We start from the raw sequence: 20673 nt of genomic DNA, 5'->3' as shown, positions 1-20673 counted from the left end.
CCAAAGTCGGACATGACTGATCGACCCAGGTGCCCTAATTTCTATTTTTGACTAAAGTTTCACATACACAAGTTACTTGAAGGTAGAGAATCTGTGTTATTAAATCTCTCTATTGTAGGTAGTAGGAAACATGTGCACTTCACTTGCTCAAGTTCAAAACACATTCATATTAAAAATTGAATTGCTATGGGGCACCTGGGTGGCTCGGTCAGTTAAGCGTCCGACTTCAGCTCAGGTCATGATCTCCTGGTCCGTGAGTTTGAACCCCATATCAGGCTCTGTGCTGACAGCTCAGAGCCTGGAGCCTGCTTCAGATTCTGCATCTCCCTCTCTCTGCCCCTCCTCTGCTCACGCGCTCTGTCTCTCTTGTCCCTCTCTCTCTCCCTCTTTCTCTCTCTCTCTCTCTCTCTGTCTCAAAAATAAAAATAAAACATTAAAAAAAATTGAATTGCTATGATAGTTTTTTTGGAGAGTAACGTGACAGACCTTTTGAAACAGTAATTTTAGGTAGAGGATGTATGTTTTTTTCTGAAGTGATATTAGCATATACTTATTTAATGGATTGGGTTATCTGATTTGGTGTAAGGTTATGGTAATGAGATCAAGGTTCTAATCCCCATGTGGATTATATTTTGTCATATGCCCTGCATTCTTAATATTGGCAAACTCAGTAATAATTAATACTGCTACTGGAGGGTACAGAGACAACTGTGACCATGAATGATCGATCCAGGTAATAAAGCTACCAGAAAAAAACAACCCAAAACAGGCTTTTAAGATGTTGATTCAAGGGGTGCCTGGGTGGCTCAGTCACTTAAACCTCCGACTTCAGCTCAGGTCATGATCCTTGTGGTTTGTGAGTTTGAGCCCTGCGTTGCTATGCTGACAGCTCAGAGCCTGGAGGCTGCTTAAGGTTCTGTGTCTCCCTCTCTCTCTGCTTCTCTCTCTCTCTCTTTTTCTCTCTCTCTCTCTCTCAAAAATAAACATTAAAAAAAATTTTTTTTTTTAAGAAGACCTATGTCCTAATTTAAAAAAAAAGATTCAATAAGGTTTTCTTTCTGTATGGAGAATAATAACCAATGAGCCATTCTTAGATAATCTTAAACATTTCACTCGATAATTCTGTTTTACCTTAAAATAGTTGACTATCAGTAATATCGTTCCTGTGAACTATTTTCCCATAGGTGGTTCTTTGAACTAAACTTTCAGTGTTTTTGATGGAAAGATTTTTAATCATGTGATAATAGGTTAAAAGATAAAATTCTGAACATGGTTATAACTCTGACTTTTTCTAAGGTGTTAATGTTAACTAAAGAAGTTCACCAGCAGTCTCTTTATCCAGTAGCTTAAACCATATTCACTCACTGATACTAAATGAAATAAATCATCGGTGTGTGCTAGGCTTATAAATATAAGAAGGCTAATTTAAGGAGCGTAAACAATTGTTGATGGGTTTGTGGGGAGTGGTTTGCTGGTTAATGCTGAATGTGGACTTAGTAACAGAGCTATGTGACAGTGGTCTTGGGGTGGGAGTTGTGGTGGCCATGACATTGATGAGAGCTCTTAATGAGTTCTTTAGTGGTGAAATGACCTAAAGGCAGGCATGAGAAAGAAGAGGAGGAGGAAAATAGTGCATCATATTAAATAACTGAGGATTGACCCTAAAGTGGGCAGAGAAAGAAAGTGTGCCTCAGCCAGCTGATTCTGATAAGCTTTTATTTACTTTTCCCTTTTTGGATGAGCTCCCTCATTAAGGATGCTTAGATTTTTTTTTTTTTTTAACCAGTAGTCCTTTATTATTTACTAAATAACGGTAAATTAGTAATCAGATTGATCCGTACCCTTTCCCAATTATATTGGGCTTAATTATTAGTCTTTAGCTTTTCCTTTTTGGTGAAGCTGTTTTATTTATTCCTTGAAGACCTTAAACATGAAAAGCAATTGTATGTAAGATGCAGATAATGAACCAGAATTTTGCAAGGTCTGTTGGAATTGATTACATGTTTGATTATTTTTTGAAATATTTCTCAACAATCGTCCAAATATTTTTGTTTCCATTTTAGAACAAAATCCAGTCTCATAGCAGAGGAGAATATAATGTTTACAGCACCTTTCAGAGCCATGAACCAGAGTTTGACTACTTGAAAAGTTTAGAAATAGAAGAAAAGATCAACAAAATTAGGTGGTTACCCCAGAAAAATGCTGCTCAGTTTTTATTGTCTACCAATGGTAAGTGTTAAATTTTTTTTCCTTTTATATGCCCACTGTGTACACCTATTCTGTAGGATACTTTCACCTTTACAAAGTAGAATAATTCAGAGATTTCTGCAAATAGACACTTGGAAATATGTCTTTCCCACATGGAATGTGTAAATTCTTTTTTGTCTTCCCTTTTGTATTCTCTTTTAGTTTCTCTAAATTCCATGAAAGAGATCCTTTAGGTGTTAGTTTTCTTTTAGTACACACACAGTCTGTAGGGAAGAAAAAAAAAGACTTTACTATTAGATTTAGATCCGGTACCGTTTGTGCCGCTTCTTGGCTTAAGTAGCCTTGAGCAGATCATAATAGTTGAGTCAGATTTTCCTCATGGGCAAACTGGAGATAGGAGTATCTATGTTACAGTATCATTATGAGTAGTAAATGTGATAACTCTTAGTGTGCATAGTGAGTGCTCGTTAAAGTGTGCCTAAGCTCTCCAAAGAGTATTTCAGTATAAATACACACTATCTGTCAAAGGATGGTCTCCATTCCAGGATACTTTTTGGGAGAGCACTCTTTCTACTTGATACTTGTTCTTTAAGGACACGAACTGGAATCAACATACTGCCTTCTTCCCAACAAGCCTCATGGATGGAAGAAGATTCTTCTTACACCATTTTGTTTGCTCGAGAAAAGTTATTAACTAAGAATTAGAATTATGTAATGACTACCAGAATTTAAGAATATCTCTTTTTGTTCTTCTAAATTTTTTTTATATAAGTTGTTGTGACTTGGTTTATCCTTGGGGGCTTGGGTCTGAAGAGAATCGTTAAGAGTGATTGAGGGGGGTACATCCAGGTTCTAGTTAGCCATTGTCTGTAAAAATTTAAATTAAAACTTTCTTGAGGCTGTATAAGGCACTATTAATGAAATTAGATTTTAGTACCTAGACCTTACTGTCCTTTCCCATTTGCAGATGATAAAGTCAAGAGACTTCTGGGGTGATGTGGTGGAGATTACTGAGTGACCCTTTCATCCAATTTAGGCTTTATCACCCACTGTATCAAGTTCTTAGAAATACATTCCATAAAATGATGCCATGAGCTGACACCATAAATGTTTGCTGCTTCTTAGGTGACCACTTTTCGGATCGTCAAAGCTCTCCCCAACCAGCACGTTGAAACCCTCTACCCCATCTCTTCTCACATAAACTGCATTTGCCTCTCTTCTCCTTATTAAAGGAAAAATAAATAGAAATAAAAATGATTTAAAGCTTATAACTTAGGGCATTATAGATGAAGGAAATGTGTTTATTCATGTTGTATGTTGGCTTCTAATCTTGGTTCACTTTAAATTTAGATGTAAACTAAGTTATTTCAACAGCACTTCAGATACTGCTGTTTCACATCAAAATAATACTTGATCATATCATTTATATGGTTTCTACTTTTGGAAGTAAATGCCCCAAGTAAGTGTGCTGGGGCATACATACCTCATATATTGGGATATTTGTTCTTAATAATTTTGGCAGTTCACTTCTTACGGGATAAATTACTATTCTTTTATAAAGGGAGGTTTTTAAATTTTTTTTTTTTTCAACGTTTATTTATTTTTGGGACAGAGAGAGACAGAGCATGAACGGGTGAGGGGCAGAGAGAGAGGGAGACACAGAATCGGAAACAGGCTCCAGGCTCCGAGCCATCAGCCCAGAGCCTGATGCGGGGCTCGAACTCACGGACCGCGAGATCGTGACCTGGCTGAAGTCGGACGCTTAACCCACTGCGCCACCCAGGCGCCCCTAAAGGGAGGTTTTTAAAGTAAAAGTTGAAATAGAATAATGGAGCCTGCATACCCATCACCCAGCTTCAGCAGTTCTCAGTTCATAGCCAGTTGTTTTTTTCAGGTGCTTCTGCTTCTCCATCTCCTCAGTATTGTTCAGAAGCAAATCCCATTTCAGTTCATTTATGGAATAAATCTCAAATATCTTTCAGTTCTCACTTGATATCCACATGTGTCTTCCATGCACTCTCTGTGATTTGAAATAAGCAAAGCAGTGTATAATCAGATGAGCCTTCCTAGACAGAAAACTTTACAGAGGCTCAGTGGAGGGGGAGACCAATGGGGATTCCAGTGTTTGGGTCTTAGGAATATGACTCTATGTAGTATTTTTCTGTAGAATCAAGTGTCTCCCAAATAGATTTACTGTGTAAATTTTAAAGTCATTATTTTAAAGGGCACTGCACAGTGCATTGTAGGTATCTTTTGTCGTTATTATTAAAGAGTACTAATAGTTATTTGGGGATGCATTATTTTTTTGTACTAAAAAGTAGAGCTCACTGTGGAAGGATAAAACAGGTATGGGAATTTCACACACTGCTTTGTCTGGGTGTGGTGGGATGGGAAAAGGATGGAAGGAGCAGAACTTAAACTATATCTGAAAAGCTTTATTCTTTTTAAAAGAAAGTACTCATGGGAGAACGTCAACATCTCAACTCTGAGTACTAACTTTATATAATTTGGTATTGTTGTCTGTGTGAGATTAAGCATAATGATACCTCCTCCTCCTCCACTTGTAATGGGCCTTTACTCTCCTAAAAGATGAGAAACTACGGTGGGAGAATGGTAGGGAATAGAACTAAATATCGCAGCTTTGATTGACCCAAAGTAATCTCATTTTCATCTTTGCATTGCTTTGCCATGGTCCCATCATACACTGTCCAGTGTTCCCCATATTGTTCTTACTTAAGTCACTTCATAGTGCCCTCCTTATAACTTTAGTTCATTTTAATGTTTCTTTAAGTGACTTTATTCTTTTTCTCTTTCATCTTGTTTCGCTTTCTCTGAATTCTCCTCGATTCTTCCATGTTGCAGAAATGTCCATCTCTAACCTGTTGGCCATGAGTCTTGAATATATGAGTAGTACAGAGTTCACTAGTAAATAACAGTGTTTTAACAGCTTGTTAATAAGCTTTTGAATAATAAAGCTGCATTCCCACAAAGGAAACTTGGTAGCATGGTCTTCCCTCTCCCAACCCTCTTTTTATGGTGAGAGGGGCACTGGGACTTGGGGATTTCTGGAACACCCTTTACTAATTAGTATTGACAATGTAGGGAACCACCAAAGAGCAGTGGTTCTTAACTTTTTAGAAAAGACAGATTTCTTTGAGGAATCCAATAATTCTCTTTATAGAAAAGCATATATATTTAAATAATTTTGCATGCAGCTCTATGGAGTTTGATTATTGTTTCATACCTCCAGTAGGCCAAAAACTACAGCTAGAAAAGTCACTACTGTAGAGCTTAGGAATTTCGTTTCTGGTTTTTTTTAATTGTTATTAAAGTATTTCATTTCTTGGGGCTTCTGGGTGGTTTAGTCAGTTAAGCGTATGACTCTTGATTTCTGCTCAGGTGCGTGTGTATACTTTCTCTCTCAAAAATGAACAAGCTTTTAAAAATATTTAAAATATTTATTTCTTGGGGCGCCTGGGTGGCTCAGTCGGTTAAACGTCCAACTTTGGCTCAGGTCATGATCTCACAGTTCGTGAGTTCGAGCCCTGCATTGGGCTCTGTGCTGACAGCTTAGAGCCTGGAGCCTGCTTCGAATTCTGTGTCTCCCTCTCTCTCTGTTCCTCCCCCACTCATGCTCTGTCTGTCTCTCTCCTTCAAAAATAAATAAAAACCTAAAAAAAATGTTTTTAGTATTTATTTCTTTTCTTTTTTAAAAAATTTATTTATATTTTGAGAAAGAGAGAGTGAGCAGCGGAGGGGCGGGCAGAGAGTGGGAAAGAGAGAATCCCAAGCAGGCTCCCCGTTGTTAACACAGAGTCCAGTGCAGGGCTTAAACTCATGACCCACGAGATCATGACCTGAGCCAAAATCAAGAGTTGGACATTCAACCAACTGAGCCACCCAGGTGCTCCTAAAATACTTTATTTCTGACCTGCCTTGTTCCCATGAACTGCACTCAAATTGTACAGGGAGAGAAAGAACCTTAAGCAGGCTCCTGAGCGGAAATCAAGAGTTGCTTAACTGGCCGAGCCACCCTGGTACCCATGTGGAGTCTTTGATAGATCTACTGGGAAGTATGGGAGGAAGGGAGATAGTCCTTTATCATTTTTATTCTAAATTAGTTAATTAAAAACTTTTTTAACCTCTTAAGTGACAAATTTATATCACTTAAAAAATGTTGAAATTTAATGTTTAAAAATCTGTTTACCCAGTTTTTCATGATTTTTTAAAATATAATTTTCTTCCTAAAACACTACAAGGAACCACAGACTACATTTTATTTGAAAAATTTGATACATATATTGTGATTTCTTTATATCTCTAGTAAGGATGGTGAATTTGAACAGGCCATACGATAGTTATGAATTGGTGAGGGGAAGCTTTTCATTCTTCTAAGATGAAGAGTTTAGGGGCACCTGGTTGGCTCAGTCGGTTGGGCGTCCGACTTCGGCTCAGGTCAGGATCTCGCAGTCCGTGAGTTCGAGCCCCGCGTTGGGCTCTGTGCTGACAGCTCAGAGCCCGGAGCCTGTTTCAGATTCTGTGTCTCCCTCTCTCTCTGACCCTTCCCCGTTCATGCTCTGTCTCTGTCTCAAAAATAAATAAACGTAATAAATAAATAAATAAATAAATAAATAAATAAATAAATAAATAAATAAATAAAATTTTAAAAAATGAAGAGTTTAGGCTTGACTTATTTATATCATGCATTTGGGGACAAGTAAAATATCCTAAAATATATAAATCTTTACGTAAGATTTATATATAGTATATATTATATGTTATATACAGTATATATATATTTTACACATAGCACATAGAGAATTTTTAACTGCAAGATAACTCTAAACATTACTAGGGTTTAGATGAAATATTAGATTACAAGTTAGCAAAATTAGCGATTTTTTTCTGTTTACACTTCATCTTTGCAAAGGGCATCCACAGGGTAACTGACACACTTCCCTACCAGGCAGAGAGAGGTGGTGAGGCTAGAAGAGTCCCTGCTACCCCTGTATGTGACAGAATTTTATAAAGTGCCCCCATACACTATTTTTTTTAAGTTGTTTTACCCATTTGTTTATGAAAGGACCATTAAGAATGTGATACATTTATATGAATGCAGTTTTAGGATTATAACATGAAGTATTAAATAAACGTGCTTGAGTCCATAATGATTTAAATAAATGATTGGTCAAATAAATAAGCAGGGAGAGGGGATACTTCTTACAGGAGAATTTCAAATATATGGATGGATGCTCCTCCCTACAGGAACTGTAACTTGATTCTCTAAGTGTGGACCAGACTTAGAGACTCATTTCCAAAGAATAGAGTATGACAAGGGGGGAAAGAGTAACTGCAGTGGAGAAACCTGGCAGATCCTGCCTTAGCCAAGTGAGTAAAGCTAACATCACCAGTGGAGAAGTCATGTTGATATCATGTATACATGTGTACCTTACTTCACCTCGGGTACCTTCCTGAAAACCAGTGATCCCAGTCTGATGAGAAAAGAAAACAGACGTACCCAGCTGAGGGACATTTACAGTACCTCACTACTACTTCTCAGAATGGTCAGGAAGATGAAAAATCAGGAAAGTCTGAGAAACTGTTAAAGTCAGAGAGACCAAGGAAAGTTGACAACTAAATACAGTGTTGTTTGGATCCTGGAGTAGAAAGGGCTTAGTAGAAAACCTGGTGAAATCTGAGTAAAGTCTGGAGTTTAAGCTAATAGTAATGTACAATGTTAATTCCTTAATTGTAACAAATGGTTAAATAGGATGTTGCATAAATACCATGGTTGCATAAGTTGTTGACATTAGAAGAAACTGGGTGAAGGGTATAATGGAAACACTCTGTGCTACCTTTGCAACTTTACTGTAACTCTGAACTTAAAATAAGCATTTATTTAAAAAATACTATTTTCTATGTTCTTGATAACCTAGGAATTTTGTCTTGAAGAACTTGGGGACATAGCTTTTAATTGGTCGGTTTTTTTTTTTTTTTTCAGTCCTGTTAACAACTTGACTTAAATCCCTAGTACAGCAGGGAGAAGATAGATTTAAACAAAGGCATCCAGTCTTGTGAAGGAATTTGTGGAGTCTTTCTTCTCTTTTTTTTCTTTTTTCTTTTCTTTTCTTTCTTTCTTTCTTTCTTTTTTTTTGAGAGAGAGAGAGTGCACGCACACACACGTGAACAGGAGAGAGGCAGAGGGAGAGAGAGAATCCTAAGCAGGCTCCTGAGCAGAAATCAAGTCAGGGGCTTAACTGGCTGAGCCACCCTGGCACCCATGGGAAGTCTTTGATAGATCTGCTAGGAAGTATGGGACAAAGGGAGATAGATATTCCTTTATCATTTTTATTCTAAATAATAAGCTTTCTTAACTCTGTTCTCTATTGAAAATTAAATATTAAGTAAATATATATGTATGTGTATATATATGTACACAACATATATGTGTTTACATGCACAGATACATAGATGTATAATTTTTTTCCCCTCTAGCTTTAATTACTTTTTTAAATATTTTTTTAATGTTTATTTATTTTGAGAGAGAGAGAGAGTGTGTGTGGATAGGGGAGGGGCAGAAAGAGGGAGACACAGAATCCAAAGCAGGCTCCAGGCTCTGGGCTGTGAGCACAGAGCCCGATGCCGGGCTTGAACCCATGAACTGTGAGATCATGACCTGAGCTGAAGTTGGATGCTTAACCGACTGAGCCACCCGGGCGCCCCATAGCTTTAATAATTTTTAAAAGATAAAGGACCTGGCTGTGACTTGATTTTAATATCAAATGGTACTTTATGAGTACCATTAACATAAATTTGTGATTTCTGTATTGTATTTCTATGAATATGTGTTTTTATTCATCAGGTAATAGGAAATTTGTTTTTAACGTTTATTTATTTTGAGAGAGAGAAAGAGAGGGCCTGAGTGGGCGGAGGGGCAGAGAAAGAGGAATAGAGAATCCCACGCAGGCTCCACGCTGTCAGTGCAGAGCCCAACCTGAGCCGAAACCAAGATTCAGACACTCAACCACCTGAGCCACTCAGGTGCCCCGAAATAGCATGTTTTAATGTACCTATATATTTTTCTTCCATTAGTATTACTCTTTTTTTGAGGACTTTTTCATTTTTCTCTGCAGATAAAACAATAAAATTATGGAAAATCAGTGAAAGGGACAAAAGACCAGAAGGGTATAACTTGAAAGAGGAGGATGGAAGGTATAGAGATCCTACTACAGTCACTACACTACGAGTAAGTACTACTTACGAAAGAATGATGGTATGACAAATAGTGTTCTGTATTCATATTATATATGCTAGATACTTAGCAGAACTTGAATAGGATTAACTGTAATCTGCCCCCTCCCAATAATTCTGTAACCAGGTAGGACATTAAAAACTCCCATTTTAAACAACCATGTCCCACATAGAGGTCTCTCTGTGCCGGGGGCTGACCCAAGACCTAATGCAAGACTGTTTTATAGTATGTCATACTCTTTTGCTCTCATGGTTTGAGTGTTAGCTAACACAACCTTAAGTTTCAAGATTAATTTTCTTTGGAGATCAAAAAAGCAGAAATGGACCAGATATTCTGATTCCTGCTGAAAAATACCAAGAATTAGGTGCTCTGGGCCAATTTCCTTTTTAGCCATTTCAAACTGGGAAAATGTTTAGCTTTGTAAATCTCAAGCAAAAGATTGGAACTAGAACGCACATCAAATTCTAATAGTATAAAAGAAGGTAAATTGACCAAATTATTTTTCTTCTCATGTCAACACTTTAAGGATCAATATCAGTTGCTGTATAAAACTAAATCTGTGTGCTATTTGTAGTGTTCCCTCAAAAACTGGAGTAAAGAACTGAACCTTAAGTGCCATTGTAAATAAATGAGCATTTTGTAATGACTGTTTTTCATGTATTGACAGGTGCCAGTCTTTAGGCCCATGGATCTAATGGTTGAGGCCAGTCCACGAAGAATATTTGCCAATGCTCATACATATCACATCAACTCAATTTCTATTAATAGTGATTATGAAACATATTTATCTGCAGATGATTTACGGATTAATCTTTGGCATCTGGAGATTACAGACAGGAGTTTTAGTATCCATTTGGTTTCTTTTTTTGGTGTTCGGTAAAGAAGGCATGTTGTGCCCACTAGTTATTTCTTCATCTCTCCTTCATGTATTTTTATTTTTTCTGCTTATAGGAGCTTCTTACTATACCACTTTTTTTTTAAGTTTATTTAGTTATTTTGAGAGAGATACAGGAAGAGAGAATCCTAAGCAGGCTCCGCACTGTCAGCACAGAGCCTGACATGGGGCTTAAACTCATGAACTGTGAAATCATGACCTGAGCCGAAGTCAAGAGTTGGTCACTCAACCAACTGAGCCACCCAGGCGTCTCTATAACATTTCTTCTTTGTGCTTAAGTGATTAAACACTGGGGGAAGTTCTTTGATAAAGGGCATAATGTATTGATTTAAAAATAGGATTGTTGGGGGCGCCTGGGTGGCTCAGTCAGTTAAGCGTCTGACTTCAGCTCAGGTCATGGTCTCGCAGTTCGTGAGTTCAAGCCCCGCGTCGGACTCTGTGCTGACAGCTCAGAGCCTGGAGCCTGCTTCGGATTCTGTGTCTCCCTCTCTCTCTGCCCCTCCCCCACTCACACTCTGTCTCTCTCTTTCTCTCAGAAATAAGTATTAAAAAAATTTTAAATAGGATTCTTGGAATTTTAAGTACTATTACGTATAGTAAGTTCAGTAATTAGCGCTAAGTGCTTTGCTATATAATACTGTGTATATTAAATACTGTTGCAGTCCCTGTGAAAATTAATGTTTTTAATAGTTGAGTTTTTTGTAAAAAACAAATTTGTGGAGTATTATTCTTTAAAAATGTAATTATAAAAATATGCTCACTAGAGTTGGAAAAAAATTCATACAAGTCATGATGCAATAGTGGTATAAAGTCAATAGAAATACCTTTCCCAACGCCATTCTCATTGTTCATATTATCCTTCTGAGATTTTTCTGTACAAGTGTATGATACTATACATACCTGGCATACACAGCATACTATGTGCATACAAATCTAGGGTTGTATATAAATATATTTAAGTTTGTCTTCCTTTTATTTTTTAAGGTTTTGTAAATGTTAGCAGTTATTACCGCGAGTGTCATTGTATGTATTTTTAAATAGACCTCATTTGAAAAATTAACACCTTACTGGAATTTATACTCTACCCATATTGTATAAAAGAGCCTTTTTCCTCCAGTCTAGTCCCTTTACCAGTCTCGTTAGTGAAAAGTACTATTTATCAACCATTTATGTTTCTTTTTGTTCTTTTCTAGTTTTTATGTTAGGTACATCAGCTCCATTTTTGTGGTGCAGATAGGTTCCCCTTGAAGTTTTTTACTTTTGTTTGGAATGTACACTAGCTCCTGTCAATATTTAGGAAGATAACTTATCAATCGGTTCCTTGTGGCTTCTGGGATTTGTGTCACACTCAGGAAAAAAAGGCCCTGCTACATTCTAATAGGATATAGAATTCACCCATGGTTTCTTCGAAGATTTTTCCCCAAGCGTTAGAATCCCTCTGGGATTTATACTCCTTTAAGGAGTAGAATGCAATTCAGAATTAATACTTGTGCTTAATTAAGTTTATGAATGAATTTTAGATTTGAGAACTGCAAGATTATATTTGCCCTTTTTTCTAAGTGGAAATTCCTTAATAAAATGCTATTCAGATATTGTGGATATCAAGCCTGCCAATATGGAAGAGCTAACAGAGGTGATCACAGCAGCAGAATTCCATCCGAACAGCTGCAACACGTTTGTATACAGCAGCAGTAAAGGAACTATTCGGTTATGTGACATGAGGGCCTCTGCCCTCTGTGATAGGCATTCTAAACGTAAGTTTACTGTGTCTTTTTTTTCAAATGATAACATTTTCTGGTTTTTTGAAACTAGTGTCAGATGTGGTGACTGCATTTACGTAGGTTTGTAAGTCTGGGAATCTGTGTGCCCAGGGTCTCCCGTGCCTTTTGCCAAGCTGCCTGACTCTACACGAGGCTCTGGAGCTTACTCCACTGGAACAACATGAAGGCCCTCCTGGGAGCATGTCTGTCGATGTCCCAGTGGATATATTTTTAAATGGAATATGATTTTTTGGGAACCTGGGGTTAGGCTCTCCAACTCTGTATTCAAGTGTAATTGGTTTTTTTTTTTCCTCCTTCCCTTCCCCCCTCCCTTCTCTCTTTTCCCCCTGCCCTCCCTTTGTCACTTTCTATTTTGAGTTTTCTCGGAAGACTTTTCTGAGAAGAGCTTTCCTTGGTTTCAAAAAAAATGAAAAAGCGCCAGGTTAAAAAATTAAGGGTTTACATTATTATTGTCTTCATGTTACTGTAGACGTGAAATTCATTTGGTACGTGCCTGTTATCAAAACAGTTTCACCTGGCCACTAAAACAGTAGACTCTGGAATGAATTTGGACGGTGTGTTTCTTGCGGTGGCAGTACAGGCAGTCGTGGAGGATGCGGAACCCGCAGACCTGGTGCACTCTGGAGCCCGAAGCCCTGGGGGGAGCTTAGCTCCCTTAAACCAGCCGTAGGGCTCTGGGTGTGCGCTATGTACTTGGGCGTCTTCGACGTCGGCACTGAATCACTCCTAAGAAACCTCCAGGGAGGTTATGTTCGTGTAGCCAGAGAGAGGTTTTTCAGTTCTATATACTAGCCTGTCACTCTGACTCACTTGTAGGAAGTTTGTGAATGGTTGTCTCAGCAAGTGCTTTGTCCGAGCCAGAATATTATACAATTTGCCCTTTTTTGCTTGTTTTTAGTGTTTGAAGAACCTGAAGATCCCAGTAACAGGTCTTTTTTTTCTGAAATCATCTCCTCTATTTCTGATGTAAAATTCAGCCATAGTGGTCGATATATGATGACTAGAGACTATTTGTCAGTCAAAATTTGGGACTTAAATATGGAAAACAGGCCTGTGGAAACATACCAGGTATTTGCAGTTTTTTCTTTCAATGAGCATATACCTTGTTTACTTCTAAGTCTTTATAGTGGATTTTGTACTACATGTTACTCCCAGTACAGCATGGTCAGCCCATAGGTTTTTTCCTTCAGACATCCATTGAGTACGTTGCTTCGCCTAATGTTAATTTTATGTATACTTTTGTAGGTTGTGTTGTCTATTCAGTTAAAGTGTGATTTTGCTACCAGTTTGGTTCAGTAGTAACAACTTTTCTTCCCCACCCCTGTCTACATTTAAAGTGAGGAGGGGAGAGCAAGCTCTCTATTAATGTCTAGGTGGGGAAGAGGATTGGGGAGAATGGCCAGTCCTACTGGAGATGTCCTGGTTGGAGTGTGCACAGTAGTAGTTTAAAACTGAAGCTGAACTTGGGCGTGCCCAGTCAGGTGGACCGGCGTTCTGCCTTTTGGCTGATACCTGTTGTCTTAAGCTAAAGGAGAAGGGCTTGAAAGCCCAGCAGACGGCTCTAGGTGTTGCCTATCTGTTGTAGGATGTTAGGTCTGCATTCTCTTCTCATCAGCCAGCCACTACCATTGATCCCCTGTCTCTTCCAGAGAAGAGAACGAAGGTGTGCACAGCTGGGAACAGGGTGGGGGGCAAGCAGAAACCTGGGTGAAGCCCTAGGCTACAGTGTAGAAAACACTTACCACTGTTGTATGAATAGAGAACTTATAAACGGTACCTTCTTTATGTTATATGTCTTCCACAAAATTAGAACGACGTTTCTCTAACTTTTTAATCCTCTTTGACAAACGTAAACTACTTAAGACTCTTCTTAATGGTATTTGAAATTTTAAAATAAATGCTATGTTGAAGCAAAAGCAAATACATACTGCTTTGTTTTCACGTTACATTTGTGTGACCTGCAAGATTGTAATCTATTTCCTGGGGTTCCTCACCACCACCACCCCATTGCCATTGAGAGTAATTGATTTGAACCTTAACTTCATACATTTAAAATTGTTTGGTGAGAAACCCTTATATGTGCATTCTAAAACTTTGTCGGACTGTTAGGATTTACCTCGTTTTACCAGATTTGCAGGTTTTCTGCTTATGCTGAATTAGTGATTCAGAGTAGAGTCACATTATACTCAAATGTAATGTATGCAGATTCAACTCTTAACTGAATTTATATAATCCTCTTTCTGAGCTGTGTGACTAAAGGGTATTTTGAGCTTATTAATTTTTTGCCTTCTAACTCTACATGAGTTACAGTTCTTCTGTGTTAACAAATTTGTGCTTAATGTCACATAGACATGGCTGAATCATTCCACTATACTTAATTGAAATGGACACTTAAAGTGACTTAAGGTTGTTTGGTAAAGAATAGAGAATTCTAAGCATTTAGAAGGTACCTGCTCTTTTCTGTCATTATTTATTTTATAAGGCTCTCTAAAGTCAGTAAGATAGAGACCCCTTTTTCCCTCCCTCTGGTCACAACAAAAGCTTTGGAATGTCCTTTGTAATTTAACGGTGTTAATATTGAGAAAAATGCATCATTTCTCAGAATACTTTTTAAATACCAGATTTAATGATTTTTCTGGCTTATCCCCTTGTGAGATACTAGTGAGTAAAATACAGAATTATACTTCAGAAAACCAGTACCTCTTCATTAGTTTTTGATACTCCATAAGGAATATCAAGTAATAACCAATTTTTTTAGTGATGCATACCTCGAGTAACTATATGAAGTTGATCCTTGAACAACATGGTTTGAACTCCGTGGGTCCACTTACACGTGGACTGTTTTTCTATAAAAACAGTATAGTGCCATAAATGTATTTTCTCTTCCTTATGATTTTCTTAATAACATTTTCTTTTCTCTAGCCTACTTTATTATAAGAATACAGTATATAATACATATTACATATAACATTAAAAAAAATACATGTTAACTTTATATTATCAGTAAGCCTTCCCCAGCCAAGAGTAGGCTATTAGTAGTTAAATTTGGGGGAGTCAAAAGTTCTATATGGATTTTGACTGCAGTGGGATTAGCACCCCTAATCCTCATGGTGTTCAAGGGTCAGTTGATAATTTATCACCAAACCAGGGGCGCATATGCTGCGCATAGTATGGGTATGTAATGACAATATAGGGCTTCAGTTATTTATGCCCAGGAAGTAGTTATTTAAAAAGGAAGTAAAACATAATACTGAGTTCTTTATCAGTAATTTATTGGTTGAAAACCAAGTGTTAACATATTCAACTACAGATATAATAATAATAGTCTTTAATTATCATTCTCTTATCTGTACCATTTTCAAATGTTCTCTAGCCTGAATAATTAGTCAGGCCTATAAAGTGTTCACTTGCCATGCCCCAAAGGGTATTTTTCTCTGTCCTACAATGGGAAAATGTGTGTTCTTGGAAAGGGGCTCATTTGTTTGTAAAAGAATAAAATTATTGCCTTTATCGTTACCAAGAGAATTGAATTTTAATAAGATTAAATAAAGTGTGTATGTATCTCTGTATATTTCTTTTTTAAAAAAACAAGTAAGGATTTAGTTAAATTGTTTTCCTAATATCAATCAGCAGATATTAAGACGTAAATAAATATATCTGTAATAATGCATTTGTACTTAAAACTCAGGTTCATGAATACCTCAGAAGTAAACTTTGTTCACTGTATGAAAATGACTGCATATTTGACAAATTTGAATGTTGTTGGAACGGATCTGACAGGTAATTGATTTTAATTTGAACTTCTCATTCAATTGTGCATTTCGTTAGAGGAAAGAAATTTGCTATTTCGCTTCTATGGTTGCCACATTCACTAAAAATACAACTTCTTTTAGATTGACACAAATTATAAATCCTGACTTCATTTTTTTCAGTTTCCTTGAAATAAATTCAGTAATCTTATAGCAGTAACAGCAGAAAAAAATTAAACCTGTTTCACTAATAAATATGAAAATGCACAAAGAAGTCTCAGGATCTTAAATTATGACTTAAATGTCTTTAAATATTTCCCTTTGTGAACCAGATCAATGACATTTTTGACATGCCAGTAGTTAAAATGGTGAAATTTCAGTTTGTTCATCAAGTATGAAACTGTTTTTAGAAATATTTAGTCAGTGAATATTTCGTTTGGAATGCTACACACCAGTTTTTCCAGACACTACATTAATATCTCATGGAAGTGGTAATTATCATCTGTAATTTTAACCATATTACCATGAGTAATTAGGATTTTTATAATCCACAACTTTGCCATGGTATGCTTCATTTTTACCATGTCATGAATATGTGTATCATTATTTCCAGGGATAAATAAGTCTTAATCTTTCAGGTTTTAGTTTCAATAGAACAGAACATGGTACAAGAAAACATAATTTGGGGATTACCTAAACTTGCCTTCAAGGTAATTAGAGGTACTTTTAGTTTAATCGGTGAAGCCTGATAAAATTCGAGTCTCGTGGTATTAATGTGTTAAAGAGGATGATAGAACTTAGATCGTTTGTCTTTGGTATGACTTTTAAAAGTACTTTTATCTGATTCTAACATGACACCCAGGAATAGGCTGACCAGAGTACACCTAGACTAGGAATAAGCAAGCTTTGCCTTTGAATGCACTAACCCCGAGGCATGGAGAAGTTTGGAAAAAGAAAAGAAGAGGAAAGGAGAAATTAGCAAGTAGGAAGAGAAAGAAGACACTGATAGAATACGGCACACTGCTACAACTAGTTCTTCCTCACACGGTTTAAATTGTTGATTTCCCTTAACCTTAAAATAATTTTTTGGAAATGATTTCAAACTTACGGAAAACTTGTAAGGGTGACACGTCTTATTTAGCCCTTACTCAGGTTCTCCTGGTACTGTTTGCTGGGTCATTCTCTTTTGCTGGGTCTTTTTCTCTCTCTCTCTAAAGACATGCAGGTAGGGGCTCCTGGGTGGCTCAGTTGGTTGAGCGTCTGACGCTGAATTTCGGCTCCGTTCACAATCCCCCGGTTTGTGAGTTCGAGTGCCACGTCGAGCTCTGTGCCGACAGTGCAGAGCCTGCTTGGGATCTCTCTCTCTCTCTCTCTCTCTCTCTCTCTCTCTCTCTCTCTCTCAAAAGAAATAAATAAACATAAACTAAAAAAAAAAAAAAGACATTTAAACAGACGCACATTATTTGTGAACCAATTGAGAGTAAATTCCAAACATGCCCCATTGCCCTTAAATTTAATTTAATGAGTATTTAAATTTAATAAGTATTTCCTAAAACATAATAGTTTCTCCCATGTGATGGCAGGGCAGTCCTCTAAAGCAGAGAAACTTGCGTTGGTGCAGCAGTCCTCCTGTCTAATCCACAGAGCCCATTAAAATTTCCCCAGCCTCGGGGTGCATGGGTGGCTCAGTCAGCTGAGCCTCTGACTGCAGCTCAGGTCATGATCTCACAGTTCTTGGGTTCAAGCCCTGCGTGGGGCTCTGTGCTGACAGCTTAGAGCCTGGAGCCTGCTTTGAGTTTTGTGGCTCCCTCTCTCTCTACCCCTCCCCTGCTCGCTCTTGCACTCTCTCTTTCTCTGTCTCTCAAAAATAAACTTCAAAAAAATTAAAAAAAAAAAATCCCCCCCCCCGCCCCAGCCTTCCTCAGTCACGTCCTTCCTAGCAGAGGAAAAAATCTGATCAAATAGCCAATCCAAAGGTATATGTAACATTTAGTTGTCCTATCTCCTTAGTCTTCTTAAATTTGGAACGGTAGTTCTTCGTGTTTTCCTTGTCTTCTGCAACTGTGGCATTTTTGAAAAACAGGCCAGTGATTTTATAGGATGTTTCTCAGTTGGAGTGTTGTCTAATGTTTCCTCGGGACTTGATTCAGGTGACACATTTTTGGCAGGTATACCACAGAAATGCTGGCCTAACGAAACCTTTTAAATAGACCTATGTGTCCTAATCCATTAAAACCTCACAGATTCAAATAATACAAGGATGCCGGTCTAAATTACATAAATCCTTTTAAAAGAAATACAGTTTTAGTACCTTCAGGTATATGCACCTATTTAAGTTTGATTAAAATGTTGTCAAATGTCCTTTGGGGGAATTGACAGTACTGTGTAACGTACAATATGTGCAAATACTCAGAGTTGTTTTCAAGTGGTAAACAGTTCCTTGATAACCTGTGATCTTATTTACAATAATAATTTAAACCGTGTGGGAAGAATGGGGGAAGTAATAATAGCACCAGACCCTTTCCAAATGAACGGTTTCAAACTTAGGTTTTGCTTACTGGGATACTTAAAACTTAGTAAGTGTTGAGCGGTGATAGATGGAAGGTTGAACTGACAAAGAGCTACCCTGGGTAGGATTAAAATTTGGCAGGCCTTTAAACGGCTGCTATTAAAAATATTGGTCAATGGGGTGCCTGGGTGGCGCAGTCGGTTAAGCGTCCGACTTCAGCCAGGTCACGATCTCACGGTCCGTGAGTTCGAGCCCCGCGTTGGGCTCTGGGCTGATGGCTCGGAGCCTGGAGCCTGGTTCCGATTCTGTGTCTCCCTCTCTCTCTGCGCCTCCCCTGTTCATGCTCTGTCTCTCTCTGTCCCAAAAATAAATAAACGTTGAAAAAAAAATTAAAAAAAATATATATTGGTCAAAAAAAGTGCTTCAGATGTATTTAATGTTATAGGTAAAACGACTTTCTGTTCATAAAAACTTCACATGCTACTCAGTATTCTCAGAAGCGGATTTCTTAAACCATCATAAGCTAGGATGATCCCAGCATCCTGGGAACAAGTTCTCTAGTTTATCATTTAAATCACAAAACAAAGCGTTGGTTTCTTATGAGCGGTTTTATACCGTGCGGTTTGGGGGTTTCAGAACCTGTGGTCCCACGGTTGGTACTTCAGAAAGCTACAGGTTTGGTCAGTCACGTAACAGCCTGTAGTGGCAAAAATGTTCGACAAAGGTGACGTCAGTACTAGTAATCAGAAGCTGCCCTTGAGAATGCTTCCCGCGTTGGTGGTGGTTTGGGTAGTCATGAAAAGGAGTCGATGAAAGAAAACCAAGCTCCCTAGCCCTAGCCCCAGACTAGTACCAGTTTGTTTGGATGGTCTCGGGGTTGGTGTCAGCAGCCCTCTTCCTAAATCCAGATGTGCTCGAAGTCCCTATTTCCTGTGGAGCACACTGGACTGGGTTTCATCCCTGAACCGTTGTACTGGAAATAAACTCTTTTCACTTATTTGACTGCACACTTGTTTGCTTTTGCAGTGTTGTCATGACCGGATCTTACAATAACTTCTTCAGAATGTTTGACAGGAACACAAAACGAGACATAACCCTAGAAGCGTCGCGGGAAAACAATAAACCTCGCACGGTTCTGAAGCCACGCAAAGTCTGTGCAAGTGGCAAGCGAAAGAAAGATGAAATAAGCGTTGACAGCCTAGACTTCAACAAGAAAATACTTCATACGGCCTGGCACCCCAAGGAAAATATCATTGCTGTAGCTACTACAAACAATCTGTATATATTTCAAGACAAAGTGAATTAGGGTTGGCATTCCCAGCCGAAGAGCCCACTTCCTGCTTAGTTGAGATAGTTGAATCTAGCATTCGTACCTAAAAACGAGAGAGGTCCATTGTGGCGCCCCTTTCCAGTGTTTGACAGTGTGCCATTCGACAACACATTTTTTATAGCTACATGGAGAAATCTCTGTGGATTCTCACCGCGGTGTTCTCCATGTCTGCTAGCCATGTAGGTAAGGGTAGGGCACTTTTAATTTAAATGACTTCTTGCACCATCTTGCCTAATGGACTAGATTGGACTGTGTCAACATTGATTTCCTCCACTTTTTATGCCTTCCATTGTGATGACGTCAAACACAGTGAGAGCCTTCAGTCATGCTTATGGGATTTAATTGTGTATCCTCATTACTGTATCATTTGTGGGGTACACCCCTCCCCCTTTTTTAAATTAAACACAGCTCATTCTTACTGTGGCTTGTAGCATTCCTCCTCTTCTGGCCTCCTGGACTCTTCCCCTCCGTCTCTCTCACCCCTGCCCCTCCACCCAGTCTTGGTGGTGGTATATTAAAAAAAGAAAGAACGAAAGCACACAAAATGAGTCAGTTTGGGGTCAGTGGTAAAGGGGGTATATGTTGCGAACAAATGTTTTAAATAACAGTTGGCTGTAATCACTCCTTGCCGTGTCTGGCACCGAAAATAAGGAAAAAAAAAAATACTACTACTGAATAAAAGTGACAAAGAATGGAGAATCTGGTTTTCTTTTTCTTTTTTAATCTACCTCTCTAAGCCAATATTTTGTGTCATACTTTTGGGCGCAGTGAAATGAAATGAGTTTCCATTGTTTAATCGGTATTTTTGTTAACTATTTTTAACAAGTGTTCTTTTACATGGAGAAGAAGGGGTCTTGGTTCTGTATGAACATGTTTTGAATATATATTGGTATTACTAAGGATTTCACAATCTATAAATTGCTATTCGAGATTTTTTTTTTTACCTGTG

At 38.0% G+C, this 20673-nt stretch overlaps 1 protein-coding gene across 3 annotated transcripts in view; it reads left to right on the top strand.

The window, feature by feature from the left end:
* The window catches only part of PPP2R2A (protein phosphatase 2 regulatory subunit Balpha), an 87898-nt gene extending 67475 nt beyond the window's left edge, over nt 1–20423 (top strand). For all 3 annotated transcript variants that reach the window (XM_030312345.2, XM_032592830.1, XM_032592831.1), the window contains 7 exons: nt 2064–2229; nt 9342–9454; nt 10128–10305; nt 11945–12109; nt 13035–13204; nt 15825–15916; nt 19421–20423. In XM_030312345.2, the coding sequence (XP_030168205.1) occupies nt 2064–2229; nt 9342–9454; nt 10128–10305; nt 11945–12109; nt 13035–13204; nt 15825–15916; nt 19421–19700 (1164 nt within the window). In that variant the 3' untranslated portion in view covers nt 19701–20423. The remainder of the gene's footprint in view (nt 1–2063; nt 2230–9341; nt 9455–10127; nt 10306–11944; nt 12110–13034; nt 13205–15824; nt 15917–19420) is intronic.
* The last annotated feature ends 250 nt before the right edge of the window (nt 20424–20673 follow it).

Source organism: Lynx canadensis, chromosome B1 (assembly GCF_007474595.2).
Source record: "Lynx canadensis isolate LIC74 chromosome B1, mLynCan4.pri.v2, whole genome shotgun sequence".
Taxonomy (NCBI): Eukaryota; Metazoa; Chordata; class Mammalia; order Carnivora; family Felidae; genus Lynx; species Lynx canadensis.
Note: the sequence above shows the minus strand (reverse complement) of the source record. Positions and strands in the feature narration are given on the sequence as shown.